This window comes from Rousettus aegyptiacus, unplaced genomic scaffold (genome assembly GCF_014176215.1).
Source record: "Rousettus aegyptiacus isolate mRouAeg1 unplaced genomic scaffold, mRouAeg1.p scaffold_m13_p_13, whole genome shotgun sequence".
Lineage (NCBI taxonomy): Eukaryota > Metazoa > Chordata > Mammalia > Chiroptera > Pteropodidae > Rousettus > Rousettus aegyptiacus.
Window position 1 is genome coordinate 45,220,563 of NW_023416288.1, and position 25,879 is coordinate 45,246,441.

At 59.9% G+C, this 25,879-nt stretch overlaps 2 protein-coding genes and 1 long non-coding RNA gene across 25 annotated transcripts in view; 1 reads left to right on the forward strand and 2 right to left on the reverse strand.

Annotated features, from left to right (window-relative positions):
* Positions 1-28: 28 nt before the first annotated feature.
* On the reverse strand, positions 29-1,819 carry LOC118610725. The gene is made up of 2 exons (XR_004953974.1): positions 1,598-1,819; positions 29-1,059 (listed from the first exon to the last, which is right to left on the reverse strand). It is a non-coding gene; the product is annotated as an uncharacterized LOC118610725 (long non-coding RNA).
* On the forward strand, positions 53-6,593 carry FIGNL1 (fidgetin like 1). Of its 8 annotated transcripts, none has more exons than XM_016147935.2 (3): positions 1,278-1,366; positions 3,455-3,518; positions 3,905-6,593. In XM_016147935.2, the coding sequence occupies exon 3, from the start codon at positions 3,915-3,917 to the stop codon at positions 5,910-5,912; it is 1,998 nt and encodes a 665-aa protein (XP_016003421.2). In that variant the 5' UTR covers positions 1,278-1,366; positions 3,455-3,518; positions 3,905-3,914; the 3' UTR covers positions 5,913-6,593. The 8 variants fall into 8 exon arrangements, with proteins under 8 accessions (XP_016003415.2, XP_016003419.2, XP_016003420.2 ...); XM_036230517.1 differs by having other exon boundaries at positions 1,279-1,366; positions 3,455-3,552; XM_016147936.2 differs by lacking the exon at positions 1,278-1,366 and adding an exon at positions 1,849-2,535.
* Positions 6,594-23,976: 17,383 nt separating this feature from the next.
* IKZF1 (IKAROS family zinc finger 1) overlaps positions 23,977-25,879 on the reverse strand; it is a 72,779-nt gene continuing 70,876 nt past the window's right edge. For all 16 annotated transcript variants that reach the window (XM_016147917.2, XM_036230525.1, XM_036230523.1 and 13 more), the window contains one exon: positions 23,977-25,684. In XM_016147917.2, coding sequence (XP_016003403.1) covers positions 24,975-25,684 — 710 coding nt within the window. In that variant the 3' untranslated portion in view covers positions 23,977-24,974. The remainder of the gene's footprint in view (positions 25,685-25,879) is intronic.

Here is a 25,879-nt window from a genome sequence, read left to right on the forward strand (position 1 = left end):
AAAGCTGAAGATATGACATCCTTGGATATTTTTAAACAGCATTCATTTATTCAACAACTGGTTACTGAGTGCCTGGTATCTGTCAGGAACTGTTTTCACATGCTTTAATGACATACAAGTTTTCCTTGGAGATGACTGCAACTTCTAAAGACGTAAGTAAAAAAATTAAGGGGCATAAAAAGTAGGACCGCCACCAAGAGGATGGGTTATTTTCAGCCACTTAGATGCCATTGTGTCTGCTGCTCCTTAGCAGGCATTTTCTCTATGCCCGCTCCAGACAGTCACTATTTCGGGAAAGGGTAACCACAGAGAGGGCGGGGAGAGCCTCCAGTGCATCCTGAGAAATGGCTTCCTCCTTCCAACAGAGAAGTATTCAGGGGGCTTGGTGCCTCTGTAGTTTGGCCTCTTATTCCTGCTTTAAATATATTGTGTGAGGCTGCGTTCCTTGGATGGTGGAGGCCCTCTTGGAACAAGGAGGTGAGAGGTCTAGGGAGGAAAATCCACAGGGACAAGACAGCAGAATGGAAGGACGGAAAGATCGTCCTTCGTGACATCCTCGGGTCTTGACATCAGACCAGAAACTGCCAACTAGTAGACTTCTTATGTGATACGACATTAAATACCACCCTAGTCGCTATTAGGGGCTATTCTGTTAGTTGATCTGAAAGCTCAATTCACTAATTGAAATGTTCTGTTCTCTGAAGCCATAGCCTAAGGTAATAACGAGTGTTCTTCAGTCCTCCAGGGAAGTGCCCTGGGGAGCTGAGGCGGGAAAGGGGATGCGCTGACTTCCGGTGGATCTGAGCTGCAGGACTCAGAGCAGGTATTCTAATTCCCGTATTCTGTCTTAAAAATACACGCCGACTTTGCATCAGCGGGTGAGGCACAGGTACCTCCCAACCACTGACGTCCTGTTGAGAACACATGCAGCAGAGGGAAGGGGCATGGCCCTCGGAACCCCGGACCGGCTGCCGCTCAGGTGAGTCCAGGTGAGCGCTTCTGAATTAATTCACCTCGGTGCTTGCGTGCTTCTTTCGGAGTACTTTAAGAATGAAGCCCCTGCGCAATGAAAGGCAGCCAGGTCACGTTCTGTACCCCGGTGGCCGCACAGCTGGCGCGACTCCTTGGGCGCTTGTCAGCTGTGTACAGTCGCGGGGCCCGGAGCCCGCCCCCCGCGCGTCTGCTCCGCCCCCACGCGCGTCTGCACCGCCCCCTCTCGCGCTCTGCTCCGCCCGAACGCACGCACGCACGCACGCACGGCCGGGCCCGAGCACGTCAGCAACGCGCAGGCGCACACCGTCCGCGCGCTTTTGAGAGGTTGCGGGTCTGCGCGGAGCGTGGAGAAACCGCAGCCGGGACGCGGCAGGTAGGCGCGGAGGGGCCGGCGCGGCCTCCGCAGACGCCCCCGGGGGGCCGGCTGGGCGTGGCGCTTCCCAGGCGGCTGGGCGCGGGCTGGGGCCTGGAGCGTGTCCGGGAGTGGGCGTGTCCCCGCGCCGGCTGGCTCAGTGGCTTCCTTGTCGGGGCGGGGCCTCGGGGCGCAGCTGCATCCCGACCCAGGCAGCTCGGGCTCCGGTACCGGGCGGCTCAGGTGACTTACCTTGTCGGGGCGCAGCCGCATGCTGGCCCGTGCTCCGGTACCGGCCGGACCGACGCCGGAGCCTCGCACCGCGCGAACCCGCTGCGCCCGCGGCGGCGTGGTCGGTCTGTGTGCGGGGCCCCGGGGGCCGAGCTCTGCCCACCGGCCGCCCCCCGCCCAGCCCCGCTCAGCTGGGGACCTGAGGCCGGGCGGCCAACCCCGTGGCCGGAGAGGGGGCGATGCCTTCGGGCGGGGCTGTTGTGACGGTTAAGTAACGTTTGATGGAGCCTTTGCTAAGTGCTGAGCGCTTTAGAATTAGTGCCCCTGAGACAGGTGAAGGCATTTACGCCAAGGTCAGGGCCGCTGGCCAGCCGCCATCTGCGACCTCTGCCGCTTTGCCTCTGGGGATGTGGAAGGCTTTATAAAGGGCCGGCACAGGGTCTGGCCCATGGCAGGCGCTCTGGCGGTATTTTAATGACTTTCTTTGGGATGAGTACCCTGCCCTGGATCCTGGGAGAATGGAAATGTAGTGGGAAACGCTTCCTCTTTGCGAAACCATCTAAGTAGACAAATTATTACAATAAGCAGAGAATTATCAATAAAAATGGTCGAATTGTAGTTCGTATGTCAGTGCTAACTAAGGATAACTTTTAGAGTTGGGAAATGCCGTAAAGATTAAAGTGACTTGGAAATGGTACCCAGGACAGTGGCTGTGTCATTGATCAGCGCTGACTGCACAGTTGTTTGTCATCCATGTCCATGTGTGTTGGACAAGCAACTGTGCTGATAGGAAGAATTCAGACTTGGGCAGTGGGTGTTGAAAGGTGAAGGGCCGAGGAAAGAGGAGGAGTCTGGGAGCACCCGCCAGACCTCTGCGCTGGTTCAGGACTCCAAGGGTGGCAGCCGGTGACGTGGGGCAAAGCCCCGGAGAGGAAGAGGATGGTCACAGAAATGGGAAGGTTTGTGATGACTGTTGTCCAGTTCACTTCTCTTTAAACTCCCCATTTCCAGGATTGCATGAGAGGTGGAAATAAGACAGAGGGGTGTAGTGGTAGCGGGCGAACTGCGGGTCAGGAGACGCTGGCTTGTTTCAGCTGTTTAGCTTTATAGCTTTAAGCAGATGAGAATTTCTGGCTCTGAGGGCCTTTTCAACAAAGACCTGTGGACACCTACCTGCGACGTGGTGGATTTTTGGAGGGTGTTAGGGGAGACACAGAGCTATGTGAAATATGGCTAAGAAAACCTAGTGATTATTAAGCTGTATTTACAGGTAATTTGGAAGGTCAATATTTTTAAATACACGAGCTCTTGGTTTTTACCTTATTGGAATACCTTTAGGAAACAAAATTTTTCTTACAAATTTTTCTTGTGGATTACACATCCAGCAACATAATACATTCATGTAAATTGTGTTAAAATAGTTTTAGCTTACTGTAAGGGTTATAAAAATAACGAGAGAAGAAATCTAAAACAAAAGCATTTTACTGTCAGATTGTTTAGCCTGTTCTCGTGTTTCATTTCTTATGACATTTTTACTTTTTAATATTTCATGCGAAATTGGGAAAATGTGAGAGATACTGGGGCATCCTGTTTTAAGTGCTCAGTCATGAGTAAGTCCTTAAAAACAGGCCGTGATGACGCTGGGTTATATTTATGACCCGTGCTGCTGGGACCCTGGGTGTGCACGGTGAGGTGCACGCTGCCCTGGGGGACTGCTCGTGTGCGAATTCCGGCACCTGTGCCGGCCGGCCCTGGGACCGAGTTCCTCGCCACAGGCTCGGCTTCTTTATCTGTGCACTGGGGCTGATGTGGCAGTTCTCAGAGCCTTTCACGTCCATTATTTGACTGGGTTCTCATAATGGTTTCTCTACTTTGCAGACGACTCGGCGATAATAAGAGGCTCGCTTAAGACCCCTCATCTAATTCTCCTCGGAGACCAGATGTAAACCCAGGGCTCGGCTGGTTTCGCTTTGTCTGTCTGTAGTTCCGTTGTTCTTTGTATGCTTTTCTTTTGCTGGTTAATTTTAAATCCTTTTCCAAACCTTATGATGGTTTTCCCTAATGCCTGGGGAAATTCTTATATAGCTAGAATAGTTTAATCTGTAACGAAGCATTATTAAGTCAAGTCTTTAATATTTTACATCTTGGATGCTTGAAATTTATGATCAAATCTTTTCTTTGCACATGCCTATTTTTATAAATTTACCTTGTAAGTGAAAGAGTCAGTGTACCTTCCTTTAGATGAGCTAAGACTTAAAAAGTATCTTGAAGTATTGTATCTTCGTTGTCTTATTACTGATTCTTTCTCATCTTTGTCGTTTGTTGTAGAGCCTCTGACATGCAGGCGCCCAGCTCCAGGTCCGTGCACCTGAGTGAATGGCGGAAGAACTGCTTTGCGATCATGTCGGGCACGTGCACAGCCGGGCAGAAGGCAGATGCCTACCGGGCGCAGATGTTGCGCATCCAGTACGCGCTGGCCAGCGCCGAGCTCTCGCAGGCCTGCGCCGCCAGACTGTTCAGAAGATACGCGGAGAAGTACTCTGCCATCGTCGATTCCGACAACGTGGAAACTGGCTTGAATAACTACGCAGAAAACGTTTTCACTTTAGCAAGGTCCCAGCAAACAGACAGTGACAGGTGGAAGTCTGGACTGTCAGTCAGTAATGTTTTCAAAATGAGTCCCGTACAGGAGATGCTGCAGGCTGGCAGGAGGTTCCGGGACGCCCAGCGGGCACCTGCCAGTGCGCCAGTGGTGGTCCACGCAGAGGCCGTTACCACCCATCCCGCTGAGCTCAGCGCTCGGGGTGGTTCTGGGGAGAGCGGCCGGTGTCCCCCCTCAGCTCCCGGTCCAGATAGGCCCCGAGACGTCCCCGGGAGCAGACCTCTGATGGGCCCTCAGAGTCCCCAGCCACCTGTGGTGACGGACACCCCAAAGACGTACCTCACATCCGCAGCACGTTTTGGTGAAGTAGCCACTGCACAGTTTCGTGCCGCACCATTATTTGGAAATGTCAAAAAGGAAAATAGCAGGTCCCCAGAAGCCAGCGCAGGACCGAGTGTGTCCTCATCTCACCCACGAGAGAGGAAAGCTGGCCACGTGTCCGGCACCACCGACGCCTTCTCCACGGTACCGAGTAAGGCCTTTGGCGAAACACAAGAGGACGGCCAGAGAGAGGAGAGCGGCCTGCCCACGTTTAAAACTGCGAAGGAACAGTTTTGGGCAGATCAACACAAGAGGTGCCGCCAACCCCTGCGTGCATCCGGGCCTTCGTATGGTGGCGTGAAGAAGTCTCTGGGAGCCAGCAGGTCCCGAGGGATATTCGGCAAGTTCGTGCCCCCTGTGCCTCAGCACGAGGGCGGGGAGCCGGGCGGCGGCCTGCAGTGCAAGCCCGACAGCGCTGGGCCTGCGGGTCCGGGGCATCCAGCCGACGAGCGGCTTAAGAACGTGGAGCCGAAGATGATTGAACTGATCATGAATGAGATTGTGGATCATGGGCCCCCAGTGACCTGGGACGACATCGCGGGGGTCGAATTTGCCAAGGCCACCATAAAGGAGGTGGTGGTGTGGCCCATGCTGAGGCCAGACATCTTTACTGGTCTGCGAGGGCCCCCCAAGGGCATCCTGCTCTTCGGGCCTCCTGGGACCGGCAAAACGCTGATCGGCAAGTGCATCGCCAGTCAGTCCGGGGCGACCTTCTTCAGCATCTCCGCCTCGTCCTTGACCTCCAAGTGGGTGGGCGAGGGGGAGAAGATGGTCCGGGCGCTGTTCGCCGTCGCCAGGAGTCAGCAACCGGCCGTGATATTCATCGACGAGATCGATTCTCTGCTGTCTCAGCGGGGGGACGGCGAGCACGAGTCTTCCCGGAGGATGAAGACCGAGTTCCTCGTGCAGCTGGACGGAGCCACCACGTCTCCCGAGGACCGCGTCCTGGTGGTCGGGGCCACCAACCGGCCGCAGGAGATTGACGAGGCGGCCCGCAGAAGGCTGGCGAAGAGGCTGTACATTCCGCTCCCGGAAGCCGCCGCCAGGAAGCAGATGGTGACGGGCCTGCTGTCCCGGGAGCGGAGCTGCCTCAGCGAGGAGGAGGTGGCGCTGGTCGTGCAGCAGTCCGCCGGCTTCTCGGGGGCCGACGTCACGCAGCTCTGCAGAGAGGCGTCCCTCGGCCCCATCCGCAGCCTGCGGGTCGCCGACATCACCACCATAACGCCAGACCAGGTGCCACCCATTGCCTATGTGGACTTCGAAAACGCCTTCCGAACTGTGCGGCCTAGCGTGTCTCCGGACGACTTGGAGCTCTATGAAAACTGGAACCGAACTTTCGGCTGTGGGAAGTGAGCGGGCCCTGGGCACTGAGATGGGCGCCCAGTCCTTCCCCTTCAGCGCGGGACCCTGGGGGTCCTTAGCCAGGCGTTTCCTGTGCGCTGTGAGTGAGATGCCTCAGGATGGCACAGCACGAGCTCGGCTCTCGCGCCGACGCACGTGGCCTGTGCTCACAGCAGCCCGGCGTGGCCGCCCGGTCGCAGGGCATGAAGGAGCTGTCTTTGCTCATTTCTGATTGGTCTTTGTTTTCAACGTTGTAATGGGATGAATGGTGAGCTCAGGTTGAAATTAAGAAATCGTATTTGTGTATGAGGAGGCACGGTTTATATATCACTTCTGTCGAAGAACGTTTCTTCGGAAGACCCCGTAATTCCGTGCTGGTATCGTGGTTTGCATTTGAAACAGCATTGCTGACTGTTGTTTAATAAATTCAAGATCTCAGCAACAGCTGGAGTAAAAGTGCCCGTTTTCAGAAGCATTCGGCCTGCTTTGTCACTTTACTGTTCTTTCCTTACCAGGACTAATGAATAGGTTCAGAAATAGCCAAGTGCAATGTAATATCAGACACGTACCATAGAGCTGAAAGGTGGAGAATGTTCTTGCAGGGGAAGGTGATCTCTAATACCATTGTACTTGACTCTGTTTCACAGCCTGCAGTATTGGTCTCAAAAGTAAACATTTTTCATATTTTTATAATGGACTGTTCTGTTATAAACAATATATGTTCATTGTAGAAACATTAGAAAATAGAGATGAACAAAAAGAAGAAAGTAAAAATAACCATTTTCTTACACTTCGAGAACACCTTGTCAACATTTTGTCATTTTTTTTAAATATTTTTATTTTTATTTTTTTAGGTGAGGCAACCTTTGGTTGACCTCACAGTTTGCAAGGACCTTGTCAGCTTACGATCTCTTATTTTTTACGCCTACAGCAGCTGGTCTTCCTAGGTGGTCTCCCATCCAAGTACTAACCAGCCCGACCCTGCTCAGCTTCTGAGATCAGACGGGGTGGGGCTGGTTCGGGGTGGCGCGGCTGTGGACCCTGTTAACGTGTCAGTATCAGTTCTGGGCGTTTCACACAGGAGTGGGACGGTCCTGTGTGTTCCTTTCTGTAGCCTGGCTTTTCTCTTTAAAGTGCGTCGGTACCGTTTGCCATGTTAACACGTCTAAACCGCCGCCTCCCGTGACTGCCCGGGGCGGGCTGGTCCAGCCTGCCCACCAGGCATGCAGGGGGCGCCGCACGTTGCTGACCTTTCCTTCACTGTAAACAAATACGCGTGGAGCGCCTTAGTGACCCTGCACCCCCTTCACACCAGTCACGACCCTTTCCATGTGGAGCCCCAGACATCAAAATGTGACATTAAAAACCAGAAAGTACTGCAAAAGCAGCAGCACTGAAAATCTGGACCATACACAGTGCTGGTGAAGACTGGGAAGAGGGTCAGGACGCCGGCCAGCTGGACGCGGCTACCAAAGTGACCCCCTTGTGGGTGTCTGTCCCACACAAACACGTTCACGTGAAGAAACATAAATCTCTGTCCACGGAGACAAATCTGTTCCGGGGGTTATACAGGGTGCTCCGACAATGCGAGTCGGTGGACGTGTGCACGCGGGCGGGCGGGCGGCTCAGTGAGTCCTACGTGTCTGCCCGAGTCCAGGCGCCCGGAGGCTCCAGGAGGAGCCACCAGCAAGAGGAGACACCAGGCAGGGGCGACGGGGGGGGGGGGGGGGGGGGGGGGCGGGGTGCACAGCTGCCTTCACATGGCACGCTTGGACTGTTCACAACAATAACGTGCTCTCTTAAAAACACTGAGGGAAGTACATAAAGTAGTGAACGTAGGATTGTTCAGTAGTTAATCTGGTGTGTGTGTGTGCGCGCGCGTGTGCATGCATGCGTGTGTGTGCAGATGGGTTTGTGAGTGATGGACGGCCAAGGGGAAGAATTAACAGCCCCCAGTATAAATTCCTCTTAGAAAATACTATTCATTGCATATGAAAACGGGGCTGAAAAATGACCAAACAGTAAATCTTTAAAAAATAGGTTGAACGTGCATGTTTTGCACACACATGATTAGAATTTAGAAGTAAACATCAGAATTCATAGCAAATAGTCATTCATCCAACTTCAAATTGAGCAGCGCTATCAGAACTGCTTTAAAGAGCAGCAAGGCACAGACAGCTCCCTCTGCGTTGTCTAAGAAGCCAGAAACCCATTTCACGAAGGAGCCCAAGCAAGCGCCACACACACGACGCTCCGCCTGCGACCGCGGGACCCGGTGCGTCACCCGCGGGACGCCGCGCCCGGCGGACGACAGGCGTCCGGAAAAATAATCTCACAACACAGAGGAAATTGCCGTAAAACTAGGGCACAATCGCAATTTAAAGGAAATTGTGCAGATAAATCCACTTTAATGGATGAGCTTGGCAGATGCAACATAAGTACGTCAGCACCTCATTAGCTCTTCCTCTCGGCTGCTCTAAATTAGCGTGGAAAATGCGTGCACTGTCCACTCGCAATCGGACACACAAGAATGAGATTAAATGGCTTTTCGCGAGCCATTCTAGCAGTTTGGGAAAACGCGGCCCTTTTTCTGATGGATCATAAAGGTCAGTGTTTTCATTCAACAAAAATCAGGTGAGCAAGACTGGGCCGAGAGAGCGGCCTGGGCTCCCTGCCAGACGGGAGGGCAGTTGGCAAGAAGCCCGGCTCACGCCCTCCAGGGGCCGGGACATCGTCCCACTCGGTGGCGCTCTGCTGTGGGGCAGCATCGGGAAGCGGAGCTTGTCTCTCCCACAGCCTCCGCGCGCTGCACAGGTCAACAAGGGGAACTCGTTAAAATTTCCTTACTGCGGAGTCTTCCCAAACTCCACCCAAGGTCAATCAAGTCATAGGGGTGCCCGTTCTAAGAAAGAGAGAATTCGGGATATGTAGTGTTTACTTTAAAGGATTAAATGTGCTATTTATATAGAAGCTAGCACACACTATAACATTCTAGAGAAAATAAGACATTTTTTGAAAAGCAAGGGAATTAGTCCCCTGATAACTTGGTAAGCGATGTCAGCTTAAGAGAAACGAGCTGTAAGGTGAGCAATCAGCTTCAAACCGGAGTAAACATCCTAAACAGACAGAGCTGAATTTTGCATGAGGGACCCCCGCCCCACCCCCCGGGAACACATCGTTAAGTAACTGAAGTGTGTATAGTCCCAGGGCCAAAGCAAAGCCACGGAAACTGACTCTGGCGTCAAACTCTAGTAACTCAGCAGAAACACCATCAGCTGAGATTAACAGGGACATGAAGAGAGTGGGAATGAAAAGCATCGGTCAGATGCCCCTCCGAAGCCTCAGGCCGATAGGAGAGAGGCCGAGGCGATGACCCACCTGTAGGAAAGGAAGGCTAGCTCAGGGGACAGCAGTGACCCCTGGGCGTGGCATGTGTCTCCGCCGTTGGGATGGGCGTGGCCAGCTGCTACCCGCGCCCACCAATGAGGAGATGTGTGCCCCAGGAGTGGTACCCAAGCAACCACAGGTCTGGGTAGTGACCGACTTGAACTCGACTTAGCTGACTAGACTTTGGACTTTGAGTTGATGCTTGAACGGGACGAGGCACTTGGAGAGGTGAACGTACCTTACAGGTGCCGGGGAAGAATCGCGCGGGCCACAGGGTGGGCTCCGGTGGACTCTAGCGTGACCCGGACATCTGTTGCTTGGGGTTTCCTATAATCTCACCTCGAACGTGATGCTGATGAAAACAGCAACAGCGATGAGACTGACGGAGAGTCACACTGCAGTTAGTTCACAAAAGACCACAGCCTGCAGCTGACGCGCCCTCCCTGGCTCCTGCCCACCCCGATGGGAGCCAGCTGCCCCGAGGCGAGCTGCCCGCGGGGGAGGCCCATAGGACGAGGTCTCAGGGAGGCCTCTGCCAACAGTTATCGAGCGCTGGGCTTCCTAATCACCAGCACGAAAGGAAGCGAACCCTGACAATCATGTAAATGAGCTCGAAAGAGAACTGCCTCCCAGCTGAGCCTTCAGGTGAGACCTCAGCCCAAACAAGCAACTTGATTGCAGCCTGGAGGCACCTGGAGCCAGAAACCCAGATAAGCTGCACCTGGACTCCTGCCGGAAACTACGATGACGAGTCTCTCCTGTTAGAAGCTGCTAGGTCGGGGATAAACGGAAAGCAGCAGTAGATAACTAATAAGGCCAATAAAATGACATTTCGCACACACTCAAATTGGTGACCCAAAATTCAAACATACTGTCCTATGCGTAACTTCCCTGCTCACCACATGTATTTGTCCCTAAAAAGCTGTAGACAAAGAAGAATTTTCCGGGTCGCTTCCACAGACTCTGGAGTTTCTTTCCAGTAGCTCATCCTCAAAAGCCCTCGGATCGACTCTTTATTTAAAACTCCCCAGCTCGCCCACTTTTATTTATTTACTTTTTGTCTGATTAAAATACCTCGTATCTTCTTCATTTGAAAATTCTCTCTAATTAAAATCCTTGGACCACAGGAAGCTGCCCGAGTCGTCCAGGGACGTTCGGGCCCTTGCGCAGCTCCCCGGCCACGACATCGCCCGTAACCGGGACGCATGGTCAGCGCCCTCCGCTCCTCGTTTGGAGCAGAGATGCTAGTCCGTTTGGCAGACTTTTCAGCAGGCTTCTAGTCGACATGGGAAGTCTTTCCTTTCCCGGAGCCTTTCTCCAAAGGAGGCCGCAGCTCCACCTAGGTCCAGCTGGAGGGCCGGGCCCTCAGACCTCGGCCGCGGCGTGGGGCTCAGTGGGCCTCCAGACCTGTCAGCCAAGGGGGACCAGCATGCACCTGACCTCCTTTGTCCGAATGCTGCAACAGCCTCCAAGCCCAGCCGTTCCTTTGTGTTTTTTGTTTGTTTGTTTCGTTTTGTTCTTTCCGTGAAGTCCCCCCATACCATGCAAATCTTTTCAACCTCAGATAAAATTAGATGCTTGTTCTCCTGTTGATCTATTGCCGGTTTATTTCACAGACCCGGCCACTGAGCATAAGAGGGTAGAGGGAAATATTTCGTCCTCTGCCAAGGCATGAGCAATCGTGGTCCCAGGAACCCGGAGGCCAGGGGTGGAGGGGCAGCCGTAAGAAGCGGCACCATCCATGTTGTTGGGGGGCCCTTCGCCCTACTGGCCCAGGCCAGGGCAGAGCTTGGCAGAGGTCAGGAGTGGAGACGGAGAAGACTCTGGCCAGAGCGAGGTCCTCCCACAGCCCCGCCGGTGGGGGCCCCCTCTAATCCTGTTAGCAAGAGTTTAGGCACAGACAGCTCTCAGGGGCATACCAGCTCAATGCCAGGTTTTAAAGATACTTAAAAAGCAAACCCTAAGCAAATGACGCTGATAAAACGCACTTACCTGGGCGCAAGCCTTAACTTGCTAAGTGACTGGGGAAGGGTTTTCCCACCCCGAGGTCAGCCTGCTCGTCCTTCAGCCTGTGGCGGACCGGGGCGCGGGGCTGGGTGTGCCCAGGCTGCTGTGCGTGCTCACACCTGCCGGGGAGCAGGTGGGCGGTCAGCCGCCCCGCCCCTCCCGGCCGCACCTGCCCCCAGCCACCGCTAGGTGGCGAGCGCCTCTCGGCTTTCCGGGTCCCCCAGGTGCTGGGGCGGCAGCGCAGCGAGCTTTCACTTTTGACACCGTTTTAAGGAATTCCAACTCAGATGTTAGAAAATGTCCCGTTACTTGTTTGCTAAAAAGCTCGGATTTTGAGTTCCTCCACGTGTGTCTATTTTGCTGTACTGCACTTAAATTTAAAAACACACCTAAGCTTAACGAGACTGTCGAAATGTCCAGGCTCCTGCACGTGCGGGGAGGCACCCCGCGGAGGCTTCGCTCGAGGGGGGCATGGCCCCTCGACCTCCGTTCACGGGAACGGTTCTTTCCGGGTCAGCTGGACCCCAAGTGATGGAGGGCCGGCGCCCCGGGGTGGCTTCCTGTCCACTGCGGACGGGGGACATTTCCTCTATCCACCCGATGAGAGCATCCCCGAGCCCCCAGCACAGACGGACACGGGACCAGGACGCAGGGTCGGGAACCGGCCACCTGTGGCCCTCTGCGCCCTCCCCGCCCTGGAGAGAGCTCGTCGCAGAGGGGCGGGTGGGACTGAGCGCTGAGCACCTGTCCGCACTCCTACCCCGCAAGCAGGGAGCCAGGCTGGGGCCGCTTAGACCGCCCCGTGTCTCCCCTGCCCGGGCGGCTGCTCTGGCCTCCTCAATCCTGCATTCCGCAGCAAGAGCACAGAGGCGCCTGGACTTGCTGGTGGCTGGGGCTGGCCAGTGTGGCCGCAGGCCGAGCCGGGAGACAGCCCGTCCTCCACTGGGACCTTCCGGGGCGGTGACCCGCCTGGCCTTGGGGTCCAGTGGAGACCCACGCGCTCGGGGAAGAAGGCTCTGCTGATTTGAGCGGATGTTGGTCCTCGAGCGGAGGCACGAGGACAGCGCGGCCTCCAGGGACGTGGGAAACGGGCCCAGGGCCCACCCCCAGCTGCGAACACCCCCCTGCAACCCCGGAACCCACGCGTCCTGTGAGCGTGTGAAATAGCAACTTTCAGAAGGAACATTTCTCTAACTGCAAAGGAAATTGGGCAAGCAGTTTGCTTAGGAGAAGCAGAAGCAAGAGGAAAACCATTCGCCTTTTTTTTCCTCTTTTTCTCCTCAGAGGAGGATGATCCTGCAAGAATCGGCCAGCCAGGCGGACCGAGTCCTTCCCCATTTGGGGAAAAGCCCACCCGGCGCACCCCCTCCTCCCGCCAGCCCCCCCCCCTCCCCCCACTGCTGCCTGCAGCTTTCTGTTCGGCAGGCCACGTCGCTGGGAGGGGACTGGAGGCCGAGGGGGACCCACCCAGGGCCCGGAAGCACAGGAGGAATGGGGTGGAAATGGAGGACATCCCCAGGGCGCTTCAGGGCCTTGGGTGGGGGGTGGCAGTTGCCTCATTAGCTGACACCTTGAGAGGGCAGTGAGCCCGCTTTGTAAAACGCACAGGTCCTCAGGCAAATGCGACTTCCCTGGCCGCAGAGTGAAAGGCCTGGTCCCCAAGGGGAAGTAAAAGTTGCCCTGTGATTTGAATAGTGACAGTGGCCTACAGGACCCAGGACCCAGGGCCGGCCCCGCGGGGGCGAGCTGGGCACGTGGCTCACTTGGGAATGGAGTCGATGTTCACTGGGCAGGGCCCTGTTCCAGGCACCGTGCTGGGGGGAGCATGGGGGGGCATGGGGGTCTCGTCAGCACCCCGCAGCAGAGCCCCCGGGTCGGCGGGAGCCGTGCTATCTGTGTACGGCCCCACGTGGCCGCCTGAGCATGTGGAGCGTGGCTGCGGCAGAGGGCCCGGCTTTTCTGTTTTCTGTCATCTGATGATTTGCGTTCGCACATCCTCGTGAGGCTTGAGGCGGCTGCATGTGACAGGGTCTCCTCCACTCGGGCAGTGGGCCCGAGGAGGTTCCGGCATCTCCACGCTGCAGGGGTGTGAAGGGTGCTGCTTCTGCTCGCAGGCAGGAAGCCGGGGGCCCTCGCTCCCCCACTGCCCCGGATTTCGCCCCCGAATGGGAGGCGGTGCACCCCGAAGTCGGCGCCGTGTGCCCTTCTGGTAGCCGTGCACACGGCAGGGTCATCGGGACTCCGAGCTGCCCTCTCCCCGCCCCCACACCCGTGCAGGGGGCCCAGGCGAGGTCCGTGGCTCGCTAAGCCTCCGTCGCGCTGTCATTCTGGGACAGGGGACGAGGACGTGCTCGTCCCAGGACTGCCGCCCGCGGTGCCCTCTGTTCTCGTGTGTCCGGCCCACGGAATCACTCGCTCAGTGGCCGTGTGCCCGTGCCCGCTGGGAGGGACGCGGTGGCCAGCCACGCAGGGACGAGGCCTTCGCCGGGAAGCCTGGCCCTGGGACGCGGTGCCCTGGACGCGCTGGAGCGAGCTGCGCCCCGGCCTCGGGGCGGGCAGCCTGGAAGCCCCCTCGCCACGCCCGCTCTCCGGGCGAAGAGGTGTTCAGGTCGCCGGAACTGCTGCCATGCTCGGCCGTGTGGCCCACAGCGGCTTCCTAAACGGACCTGCACGACGCGGAGTCTGTCCCCCACAGGCGCGGTGCGGATGTCGTGGGATGTAAAGCAGGGTCTGTTGAGGACATTCCTTCTGACCTTCGCTTTGTCTCAGAAGGTGGACTGGGCGCCTCGGGCTGTGTCTCTCGTGGACACTTGGCCAAGACTTTGAAAACCATCGCCACGTAGCAACGAGCGCGGGACGGCAGAGCCTTCTCCCCGGGCTGTTTTTCCGCCTCGCTTTCCGAGTTTCCTTCCGACTCGCCTGTGCCCCTCGGCATTTTCTTCATTCCACCGTCAGAGCCCGGGCACCAGGCTCAGGCGGGAACTTTCAGGTGTATCGTTTTTCCCCCACGCGGAGTTATTGTCCTCTCCACCCTCACCTCCCGACCTGTCGTTATAAGCGAGTCTCACCGCCCAAGTGCGACCGTTTTGAGCGTCCATCCTCCTGATTCCAAATGACGTATTCCAAACCCAAAGCCTGCACAGCACCAACTTAAATATGAGTGACACCCGAAGGCGTCCAGTCCCAGGAAACTATGTGGGAAAGAAAGATAACTCACTAGCTTAACCGATGTCTCTTTTCTACATTAAAAACAGTGACGCGTCTATTACCCCGATATCGGCCTAAGGCTTCCGTTGTGTTATTGTGAATCGCGTCGCCCTGGTATCTGCGATCCGGTAGCATCGCGTGACTTTGGGGAAGTGACGTGTCTTGTCTGAGCCTTGGGGTTCATATCTGTCCACGTTTCATTGTAGGGTGCCAGCGGCGGGACCTGTGCGGGTGACGAGCGTGTGTCCCTAAGGCTCCTAGCTCCGTGCCCTGCACGCGACACCGACTTCCTTGGCTCCTTCCGAGTCCCCTGGCCTTGCAGGGCTCGTCCAGCGGCACTGCCATCAGGGCCTGGGCTGGCGGGCTGCTGCCCGTGAGCCCACAGCTCCCAGGACCTGACCCTGCTGTCACCGCGGCCTGCGTCGGGTCCGAAACGCCGGCGTCCAGCAGGGCGCGGGACGCGGAGGGCATCAGGCCTCTCTTTTCCCTGCCACAGTGAGAATGAGACTTGCGGCCACGATTTCAGCTCTGAAGCTCTTGCCAGCTCTGCGCTGACGAGAAGGCGGGCGACAGCCCTCGCGAAAGCCCTTCTGTGTCGCGGGCGCTAAGCGGCCCCACGAGCGTGGGCTGCGGTGCAGGCCAGAGGCCCGTGTCCTGGCCCGGCATCTCCCCCGGGGCTGTGAACCCAGCAAGTCCCCGTGCCCAGCCTGCGTGTCCGTCCACGGCCCAGTGCGGGGACGACATGAGAACCACACAGGGCCTGAGGCCGCAGCCCGGACCTCGGCACACAGCGGGGAGCCGGGTGTTGGTCCTGGTCCTGGAACGGGGACCGGCCGGCGCGCCCCACGCCCTGCACCACCGCCCTCCCAGGGTGACGCACGCGTGGCCATAACGAGACCGAGCAGAGGGCACTTGGGGCTTGGCGGCCCCCGGCGGGAAGCCGGTCAGGGGACCGCGGTCGGTCCTCCCCGCAGACACCCATCGCGGCGTGCGGGGCTCCGCGGCGGCTCCGTTTTGCCTCATGCTCCGTTTCGTGTGACGCATAAAGGGCTTTAGGAAATGCAGCTCGAGGGTGACTCTCCGTGACCTTGAAAAAGTCACTGGGTTTCCCTGGCTTAGTTTCACTACCTGAAACGGACGCTCACACCCGCCCCCCGCCCTTCCTCCGCAGGGCCGCGCTGCTCCTGCTGGGCCTGGGGGGGCTCCTGCTCGCCCCGGCCCCAGCCCCTCCCGGCCCCGGCTCCCCGCCGCGGGGACACCGGCGTCGGGCTGGGCAGCGCGTCGCACACCCCTGTGCTCTTGCCGTCCCTCTGCCCGGGAGGCTCTGCCACCGTTCCCCGCCCGGAAAACCCCCGTCCGCCAGGTCAGCTGCGGCCTCGCTGCCTCCCGCCCGTTCCCAGCGGTGCCCCCCCCCCCCCAGTGGCAGAGGCCCCTCTGCTTGTCCCTGGGCCCTGCCACTGCGCCCCGCGGACCGCGACGCCCAGTGGCCAGGCGCACCCACGTGGCACCTTTGCAGTGGAAGTGGCTTCTCGTGGGCCACACGCGGCCAGTCTCGTCTGTGGGCCCGCTCGGAGCGGCTCCGTGTCCCGACCCCTGACTGCTGCGCTCAGGCGATGGCGAGTCTCCACGCGTGCGGACGGGCGCCGGCCACGGCTGTCGGGGTTCCCTCTGCTGCCCCGTCCATGTTTCTCCGTCTGAGCCTCCGCCGCCTCTGGCTTCCGCTGCAGATGTCTGGCCGGTGTCTGCCTCGCTGTCTCACGATTAGGCGGGGACGTGTGAGGTGCCCGGCGCCCGCTGGCCTGCCCTGCTGCACCCCAGCAGCTCCCCCTGGACTGCTCAGCCTGTGCCCTGGAGGAGGTGCCCTGGAGGGCCCCCCCCCGCAGCGCCCCGGGAGCCCGGGGCCTGTCTCCGCGGAGAACGACGCTGGCCCTGAAGCCAGGGAAAGACGGGAGGGGATTCAGAAGGAAGAGTCACGGGTCCGGGTCATCACCGAGGTCCGGAGGGGAGCTCAGGGGGCCCCGCAGCAGGGGCGGGGGGCCCATCCTCCACCCCACACAGTGTGCCAGGGGCCGCAGGGCCCCAGCCCCAGGGTTTGCTGTTGGAGGTTCGGGGTGACTGAGGAAAGGGCGCGGCCCTCACAGTCTGGTGGCGGAGGCGCATGCGCAGCGCACGGCACCGGGAGAGCTTCGCTCAGACTTAAAGGCTCGTGACCCGAGCGACCTGGTCCTGAGAAACTCCAAAACTTAGGAACAGTGCGTTCAGCCTCGCCGCGTGACAGGTCAGCGGCCGGCACGCTGGGGGACGTCCCAGGACCCGCGAGCCCCACGGCGTGTGGGTCCCTGGGGGCCAGGCCTGAGCCGAAGGCCGAGGCGGCCAGAGAGGTCGCTGGGGCTCGGGCCAGGTCTCGACTCGGCCGGTGCCGTCCTGGGGTCTGTGGACTGAAGCCCCAGACCGGGCCCCCTGAGGCCTCGGGGTCACAACGTCCCTGAGTTCATCTTCCTCTCGGTGGATATGTGCGTTCAGCTCTTCACCCCGGGGATGGCGAAACCAGTTTGAGCCGCACAGGGGTGGGATCTGGGCGTGGGCCGGGGGTGCCAGGCCGCTCCTGGAGGGCAGCGCCCAGAGGGAGGGGGCCTCGAAAGGGGAATCGAGGGCCCGAAACCACAGGCGCCCCTGCCCGGGCCCGGCCCGCCCTCGCCCACAGGAAGCGGGCCGGCCGCTGGCGATGAGGAAGCGGCCGCAGGTGTTGCAGGAGGCGGCGCTGCCCGGAGGCCGCGGCCTGGGAGCCCACCGGGGGGGGGGGGGCCCTGGGCGAGCCGCCGGGCGGGGCCGCCAGGAGGGGGGGCTTCGCTCCGTGTGTCAAGCTGGGGAGAGGACCCCTGGGAGGGTGACCCTGAGGCCCCGGCCGTGGCAGAGCAGAGAGGGGCCTGGGGCTGACTCGCGAGGGAGAAGCAGCGTCTCCGGACGGTTCTCACAGCCGGCGTCACGTCGGGCACATGGGAAAGCAGAAGTGAAACCCGCGAGCTGAGCGAGATCCATGCGGCGTCCTCCAGGGAACGGCCTCGGCACCGAATTATCCTTATGATGCAAATTTCCCCCCAGGCGGCTGGTTCCCTTGTGCACAGCGACCCTGACGGGCGCATCTGCATCCCGTCCTGGGACTCACCGGGCGGCCGCAGCCTGTCTGCTTGGCGGGGGTGGGGGGCCTGCACCCTGGGGAGCGACCCCCCGCCCCGGGGCGGGCTCCTTGAGCAGGGAGGGGACGAACAGCTGGGTCCCCTAGTTCACCCCGGCCCCAGACGGCAGCGGCCACAGGGGACAGAGCCCGGGGATGTCGCCTCGTGTCTGTCCGTGGCCTGGCCCCAGAGTACAAAAAACAAGGCGACTTTGCGGTGAGATTTCCACCTTCCTCAACAGGAGAATATGGCCCAGAACTTGGCACCTGTGAAGCCTCGGCGCAGGCCGAGGTCTGGGCTCCCTGACGCTCTGATGTCCCCACTTCCTCCGTCGACCTCTGGCCCAGGCCGGCACCTGCTCGCCGCCCCTCCCGGGAGCCGCTCCCCAAGGGGCACTGCGTGCGTCCACGACACTGAGCCGGAGGCTTCTTCTCAGCCCCCTCCTCGTCTGGTCCACGCAGGCGGCCTGTTCATGGCCTCCGTCCGTTTCGGCCCCGAGGAGGGCCGCGGTGCTTTGCTCTGGGCCGGCCACCCTCCCTCCCGGGCTCTTCTACCGGGTCCGGCCCTGCGACCTCCCTGCCCTCGGGCTCCGTCCTGTCTCTGTCACAGCCTCCCTGAGTCACGACTCTCTCGAAAGCGGGCGCTTGGGGGAAAGCAGCCCCTCCTCACGCCCTGCCGTCTCCTGCCCCCGCTCAGGGCCACGCAGGATGTGAGGCTCGGTCGCCCCCGCCCTCCTGCGCACTGCCTTCACCCCGCGGGCTGCTGTGGTACAGCCCCGAGGGCCAGGGGCTCACGCACAGCAGGAGTTCGCTTCTCACGGCCTGGGGGCCTGGGAGCCTGAGTCGCCGGGGCCAGGCGGGGCTCCCTGGGGTCTGCTTTACAAGGACGCTAAGGCCATTCCCACTAGTCCCACTGTGGGGCCCCCACCCTCATGACCTACTCACCCCAAAGCCCACCTCCTGCATCGCCTTGGGGGTGGGATCTCAGTTACGAAGCTGGGGTGCGCAGACGTGGCCGGGCTATCGGTGCCCCGGCGGGGCTCCAGGCACCGTCTCGACACCAAGGACCCGGCGGGGAATTAGGGAAACGAAGCCCTGCTCCGGAGGCTGCGGACCGGCGGCCAGGTCCACGTGCCCTCGCTGCTCCCCCTCTGCCGGCCTCCGCCCCGGCCCCCCGGCAGGACGGCGGCCCGTCCGCCATGCCTCCCCAGCCCTCAGGACGTCTCTCTCGGTCGCCCCGGCGGCCCCCCATGGCCTGTCAGGCCCCATCGCTCCCCTGGACCCAGGAACTGGCTCCCTCATGCCCTCCCGGGTCGGTGCGAGTCCCGGCCCCTCTCCCGATGGTGGGGCGGGGCTGCGGCCTTCTCAGGGGTCCTGCACCCGGGGCACGGGCTCGTGAGCCCACTGTGCTCCCCCCAGAAGCTGTGTCCTCTTGCCCCGGTTTTAGGGGAACATGGCCGGCGTTCTGGTTCCCAGCCCCCGGTTCTCTCGTGCATATTGGGGGTTGTTTTCAACTCAAGGGGGGAAGAAAGAGACCCCGTTAACTTTTCCTCCTTCCTCAGAAAAAGGGGAGCGGGCTGCCTGGAGGAGCCGGGCTGGGCCCGGCCGGGGCGGCGGGTCCCACGTGGGCCGGTGGTCGCCCACAGAGCGCCAGCTCCAGACCATCGGGCGTGAGGCTCTGGACAGTGCATTTTTAACGCCTGGCCAGGTGGTTCCGAGCTGCATGTGAGAAACGGGATCCTGGGGGTGACGGGAGGCGGGCGGCTGGGCGGGGAGGTGCGACTGCTCTGCTAAGAGCCGAGGGACCCCGCTCGCCCCCGCTCGAGGCGAGAGGGCCGGGCTCCTTGGGGGCGGGACGGCGAGTTGGCCGTGGGCAGCCTGCAGCCCAGCTCAGCCCTGGGCCTCGGCGGCCGCCCGGGTCCAATGGCAGAGCCAGGCCAGGGGCCTCAGCGCGATGCCGTGGGCTTGGGAGGGCCACGCATCCCTGCGCCGGAGGCCTGCGGACGCCCCGAGTCTCCTGCCCCCGGCTCAGGTCCTGGAGTCCCCTCCTGTGTCCAGCCCTGCGTCTGGGGTTGACAGGCCAGACCAAAACCTGCACTTGGGAAATGGCCAGAAGGACTCCATCCCCGGGGATCCACACACCCCCGTGACAGTGTGGGGGGCACACGGCCTCCACGACGCTTTGCTGCGACAGAAAATACGACACAGTGATTGGAAACGAGATCGGGGTCTCTGGTCTCCGAGCTCCCGATGCTGATCTCTCGTTCCCTAAAGTCCACACTGACGTCTGCAACATAGCGGAGCTTTTACAGTCCCAGCTTTCATCAGGAGCAGCGGGGACCCAGGGGACAAAAACCACACAGGGCACCCCAGCGGGACCTCGGAGACGGGGCGGCGGGGCCTCCGGTCCTGCTCCAGGTGTGTGGGGGACGGCGTCAGGCCGGCAGCGTTGCGGCCACACCTCGCTCCCGCAGCCCCCTCTGGGTCCTTCGCCTGCCGCCTGCCCGTCCCGCCTGCCGCGTCCCGCCTGCCCGTCCCGCCTGCCCGTCCCGCCTGCCGCGTCCCGCCTGGACTTCGGGCCTGTCCTGGGCCCACGAGGCCGGTCGTTCCTGACTCCTCCTCGGTCAGGTGTGCAGGTGGACTGCTCTGGTCCTCGCCGCCAGCCCGAGGTGGCACCCCTCCAGTCCGCCCTCCCCGCCTCGTGTGCTGGCCACCTATTTGGGCACAGGGAGTGGCTGCGCCCCAAGTCGCTATGTTCGCAGGGAACCAGAGGAAGGTAAACAGACCCCGCAGTCCGCAGCGTCAGAAGGCCAGGTTGAGAAGACTCACTCTCAGGACGACGCCGAGTAAAAGGCGGCGAGAACCAGGGAACGTCTGTGTCATTCGCTGGAGGCCCCCACGGTCGAGATCGAGGCTCGCTCTCGCCCAGCGACCATGTCCCTGGCCGCGTCCCCGGCCGCGTCCCAGCTCCAGGACGAGCTGCGGGTGCTCGGTCGCGAGCCGGGAGGCCGGGCAGTGACCAGCGGGAGCAACGCTGCTCGCCGTTTCTTCAGCGCATGCTTACCGAGCTTCGCCAGGAGCCGCGGGCGAGGACGGGCACAGACATGGCCCTCTGTCGCCATCACGGCCCGCCCGTCGGAGTCGCTTTCCCCCTTAGTTAGAGTCGGGTTGTTTCTAAGTAAGTGTAGACGCTTTATTCTTTGGACCCGGTCACCGAGAAGTGACAGGATGTAGCGATAACGCGGTGGCCCCGATTCGTAAACGGGTGCGTCATCACGTCTCTGCGAGGGACGGGTCCTTTCGGAGAGGCAGCCTCGGGAGACGCACCCTGGCCGGCGACGGCTGACAGCCCCTTGGGGACTGACCGCAGGGTCTGATGTAGGACAGACGGCCTGACGTCTCCCTAAAGCTTCACCTCCCTGGGACCGAATGTCGTGCCCTATAATCGCGGTCGCCTCACCTTATTTACCGGATCTGAACCCGCGTGACGCCTGGCTGTGTCTCTCAAACGGACAGAGGACTTGCACTCACATCTGCAGCCACGCGCATCTGTGGCAGAGCCCTGCCCGAAACGTGCAGCTTTGCAGCCGAGGGCCGTGACGACGGGCGGGCACCGCGGCCGGCCACTGACCCCCGGGCCCTCGGCCGTGGGCCCGCCGCTGCGGCAGTCTGCAGCGAGCCGGGCAGCGCACGCGCCCCCCGCGACCTCCCCACCCTCAGCCCACACCCGGAGGCCCCACGCCCCGCACGGCTGGGGCAGGAGGCTCAGCGCGCTGGCGGCGCGGCACCCGGGCGGTCGGGGGCCCCCCACCTCTGCCTCCGGGGGCGTCCGCGGGGCGCCGCCGCTCTGCAGTGCTCACTCTCACCCCAGGTGGACTTCGCGAGAGGGCAGAGACCGTATTCTTGCATTTATTACTTCTGTGACTACAGAAGAAGCCTCTCGAAATGTGTACAAAAGGGCGCTCTGTTCCTCCGGGGCACACCCCCTCGTCCACAGCTAAATAGAAGTAAGTTATCATCGCAGGGGCAGGCTGGCAATCGACTACATTTTCCCATTTACAATCCTGTATAGTTAAAAAAAAAAAAAAGAGCATTGCACTGAACGAGAGCTCTCTGGAGTTTAAGCAGGGCTGGCCCTTCGTTATTGCTGGCGCTGAAGACGTGAAGGGCAGAGGAAGGCATTTGCTTTTTGCTTCACGGTTTGTCTACCCATGTCCATTTCGTTCACCTTTTGCTTTGGCAAGAAGATGAGACTATAAGAGTCATAATGTAATTTTTTTAAAAGAAGCACAAAAATAGGGAAAAGCCCAAGCAAACCGACGCCTCTGTACAGGTGGCTCCTTCTGAATGAAGATTCTAGATTTCATTCCGCAGCTGATTCTAAGTTGGAAGTGGGACGTTCCGGTGTCTGAAGTGACCAGTGCTGGGATACGCCCTTTGGTGGTAAAGCAATGAAAATGCAATTCTTTTTAGTGACCTTTGCGCTAGGACAGGTCCATGCTCTAAAGTACACGTTACAGAGGGACCTGGGTCAGGAGCAGGTGGCCGGGCTTCTATGGCCACAGAAGCTGGTGACCAGGGGAGCGTAGGAAGGAGAAATAGAGAATTCTCATCATAATCAACAGATCGACCCGCTGCCTGGAACCCTCCTTCCTCTGATATTTATTTTAAACACAATGAGAGTGTCGGGCCCCAAGGGCACTTTGGTAGGCAGCGGTCCCCAAAACACACTCACACCATCCAACAGCACGACAAACCACAGAACAAAAAGGCGGAAGGGCATGCGAAATCCTACTTTAACCAGCTGGAAGAAAAACGGTAACAGCTTTTGGTACAGAATATGGCCACCTTGCAAACATAATTTAATGACTCGTTGACATTATAAGAAACCTTATTTAAATACAATGTTCCAAAGAAAAATGCCGTTACAATATAAAACCACAACAAAAGGTGTGTAAACAGACAGTTACATTTGGCTATAAAAGGCAGTGAGAGGAAGCGGGAAGCGTTTTAGAAAAAAAGCCCTGCAGCCTCTATTTACAGTTCTGGGCTGAGCTTTGTCTGAAGCTGCTGGGAAAAGTAACTCCTGCCACCCAACCGCCTTTGTGGGCTGGGAGGGAAAGCATGGGCCGGTGACACGGGTGCCATGGGCCAGCAAACCGGACACCCGCGAAGTCTCTCACCTTGAACACACCCCACGGGTGCCTCTTTCTCGGCAGCTGCACTGAGGATGAGCGCGTCGGCGGCCCGGCCCTCGGACCCGGCCTTCGGCCACTGCGTTGGTGTGCCACCGTCTGAAAGGTGACACACTGTTTCCTCCCGGTGTCCAAGACGCCCACGGCTCGGGAACGATGCCTGTGTGGGCTCCATCCTTTCAACAAAGCTCGAATGCACGAGAAGGGCATGTTTCTGAAGACCGCAGCGGGTAAATCCACTTATAAAATTTATAATGACTCCGAAGGGACACGAGCCGGGCTCCAGACTGCTGACGGGGGACTCTTCCATCGCTCTTATCCTCGGAAGGCTTCTCAGGCCTTCGGCTGGGTGAGAATTCATTTAGAGCAGTGTTTCTCAAGTGGGGGTGCTGTGCCCCCGCCAGGGGCCACTTGGCAACGGGAGGGGAGACTTTCGGGTGTCAGCTGCGAGTGCTCCTGGCATCCATTGGGTAGTGACCGGGGGTGCCGCTGAGCGCCCGACAATGCATGGGACAGCCCCCGGCAAAGAGGAGCCAGCCCCCAACGCCCACTGCACTGGCCCCGGGGCCCCGGACTCAGAGGCACTGGGGACGTGCCTCGGCGCAGCTCCTCCTCCGCGTCGTCTTGACTCGGTCTTGGCGGAGACAAACAAACACTGATCGTGTGGAAACTGCACATTCTTCCTGCCTAGCTGGTCAAGATGGTCGTCCCTCAGGACGGGGCTAACCTGGCCATGCGGCCCTTCCTGGTCGGGGCTGGAATCCCCGAACGCCTCACGAGGCACCAGGGAGCAGTCACGGTCTCAGCTTGGACGGGAAGGGCTCCCCCTGCAGCGCTGCCTGCTCGCTTCCCGTCTGACCTGTGCGCTGGCCAGGTGAGGCCCCTGACCATGACGTCGCCGGCAGGAAGGGGCGCGGGGGGCGGGCCACGCCTCCGAGCCCCGCGCGGGCCTCTCCAGTCACGTGCGGGTCTGTTCTGAGGGGGCAGTTTCCGACTGTTGCAAAGTTCAGTTTCAAACAGGTAGGTTTTGTGGTAGCAATGCCTGATGGGCCGGGCCTGTCATCTTTCCTTGACCTGAAAATTGTCATTCTGGATCCTTTTTTTTATTGATTTTGAAACAAGAATAATAAACAGTGAGACTAAGGAAAGACGGAACACGCTAGTAAATGGACATTTAACATGTCCAGCTCACATGAGGTCTCGGATGGGTCTTCTGCGAGAATGCGGGCTTCCGCGGGCAGTGCGGAACTGGGCCCACGAAGGGTTGGTTTCTGAGGAACTTCACTGGAGACAGTCAAAGGAAAGAAGGTCCAAAGCTCAGGACTGGTGTTAACATGTAGTGACACTTTGGGGACCATTAAAGGCTCGGGGATGACAGAGCGAGAACCATGGTCTCAGGGTATGCCCACAGGATGCTGAGTTCCATCACCTGCTGAGAAGCCCTGGAAGGCCTGGCAGTCATCTGAGCGATGTCCAGACGCTTGGAAATTGAGACGGCGTCTCAGAGGCCCGCCCATCCCTCCCCTCCACCTTTGCCCAGGTTGAAGTCACAACTGTCCCCAATAACTTACTTTCCTGTGCAGAATATGACTCAGAACCATAACTTCAAATGAAACCGGGACTTCCAGCCCGCAGATGTCTGCAGTGTCCGGGCCCTGCTGGGTAGAGGGCACCTGCCAGGTGTGCTCACCTGCAGCGCTCGCGCGCGGCCACACCTGGGGCACTGTTTCGGCACTTCCGGCCCCGGAGAGCGCGCCCGGGGCGGGGCGTGCCTCCCACGCCGGCCCCGCAGCCGGCCCACTCCTCCCGGCTTTTACAAAATTCTCTCTGAAAATGGTGACTTGTTTGGCGTCGCGGGATGCTAGGGACACAGGCAGAGCAGTCAGTCGCCTAACGGCAGTCTGGGGGCTCCCGATGGAACCCCGCATCTAACAATAAAAATCTCCTTGTTTTCAAAAGCAAACCAAACTCCCAGCCCATCAGCTTAAAAACAAAAACAAAACCAAAACCGCCTGGGAACGGAAGCGCAGCGTCCGGGCGGCTGCGCCGGGCCCCAGGCTGCCCGGAGGCCGGCGGGGGCGGGGCTCGGCTCGGGGGCGGGGCTTAGCTCAGGTGCAGGTGGTGCTCCCCGCGCGTGATGTGCGACGAGAACTCGTAGCGGTCCTGGCTGTGGTAGCCGCACATGTTGCACTCGAAGGGGTCCCGGAAGCCGTGGCAGCCCATGTGGATGGTGTACATGACGTGGTCCAGGTAGAGCACCCTGCAGTGTTCGCACTTGTACACCTTGACGGGCTCGCCGCTCGTGCCCACCACGCGGAAGGCGTCCTGCGAGCCGTCGGACGCGGCGCGCAGCACGTCGTAGGCCGGCAGCTCCTCCTTGATGGACAGGCCGTTGCGCGGGTGCGGCGCGATGTGGTTGGTCAGGTAGATGAGGCCGGCCCGGTGCTCCTCCGTGTTGCTCTCCGTGTCCGTGGAGTCCTGGCAGCTGTTGCTCGGGGACGCCTCCCTCTCGGAGGACACGGACTTGGCCTTGGACAGCAGCAGCAGGTTCTCCACGGCGCTGTCCTGCGCCGAGTGGTTGGGCCGCGCCGGGCCCTCGCCGTGGGCCTTGTGGAGCTGGTACATGGGGTTGATGGCCGGCACCACCTCCGAGCCGCCGGGCGGCGTCTGCACCAGGGGGCGCAGCGACTCGGCCCCCAGGTAGCTGATGGCGTTGTTGATGGCTTGGTCCATCACGTGCGTCTGCATCATCTCGTTCTCCTTCTCGTAGCTGGTGCTGCTGTCGTAGGACAGGTCCGACAGGCACTTGTCCCCTGTGGGAAGCAGGTGGCAATCAGTGAGGCCGCGACTACTCCCGCGCATGACGAAATAATAGACGAAATCTTCACCCAGGGGGGCCCCCCACCCGGGGAGTGGGGCCCGGTGTGACACGGGCAAGCACTAGGGACCCCTCTGACGCAGGGGAGGCTGGCCGAATGAATAAACGGACAGGTGAACCGAGACGGTGC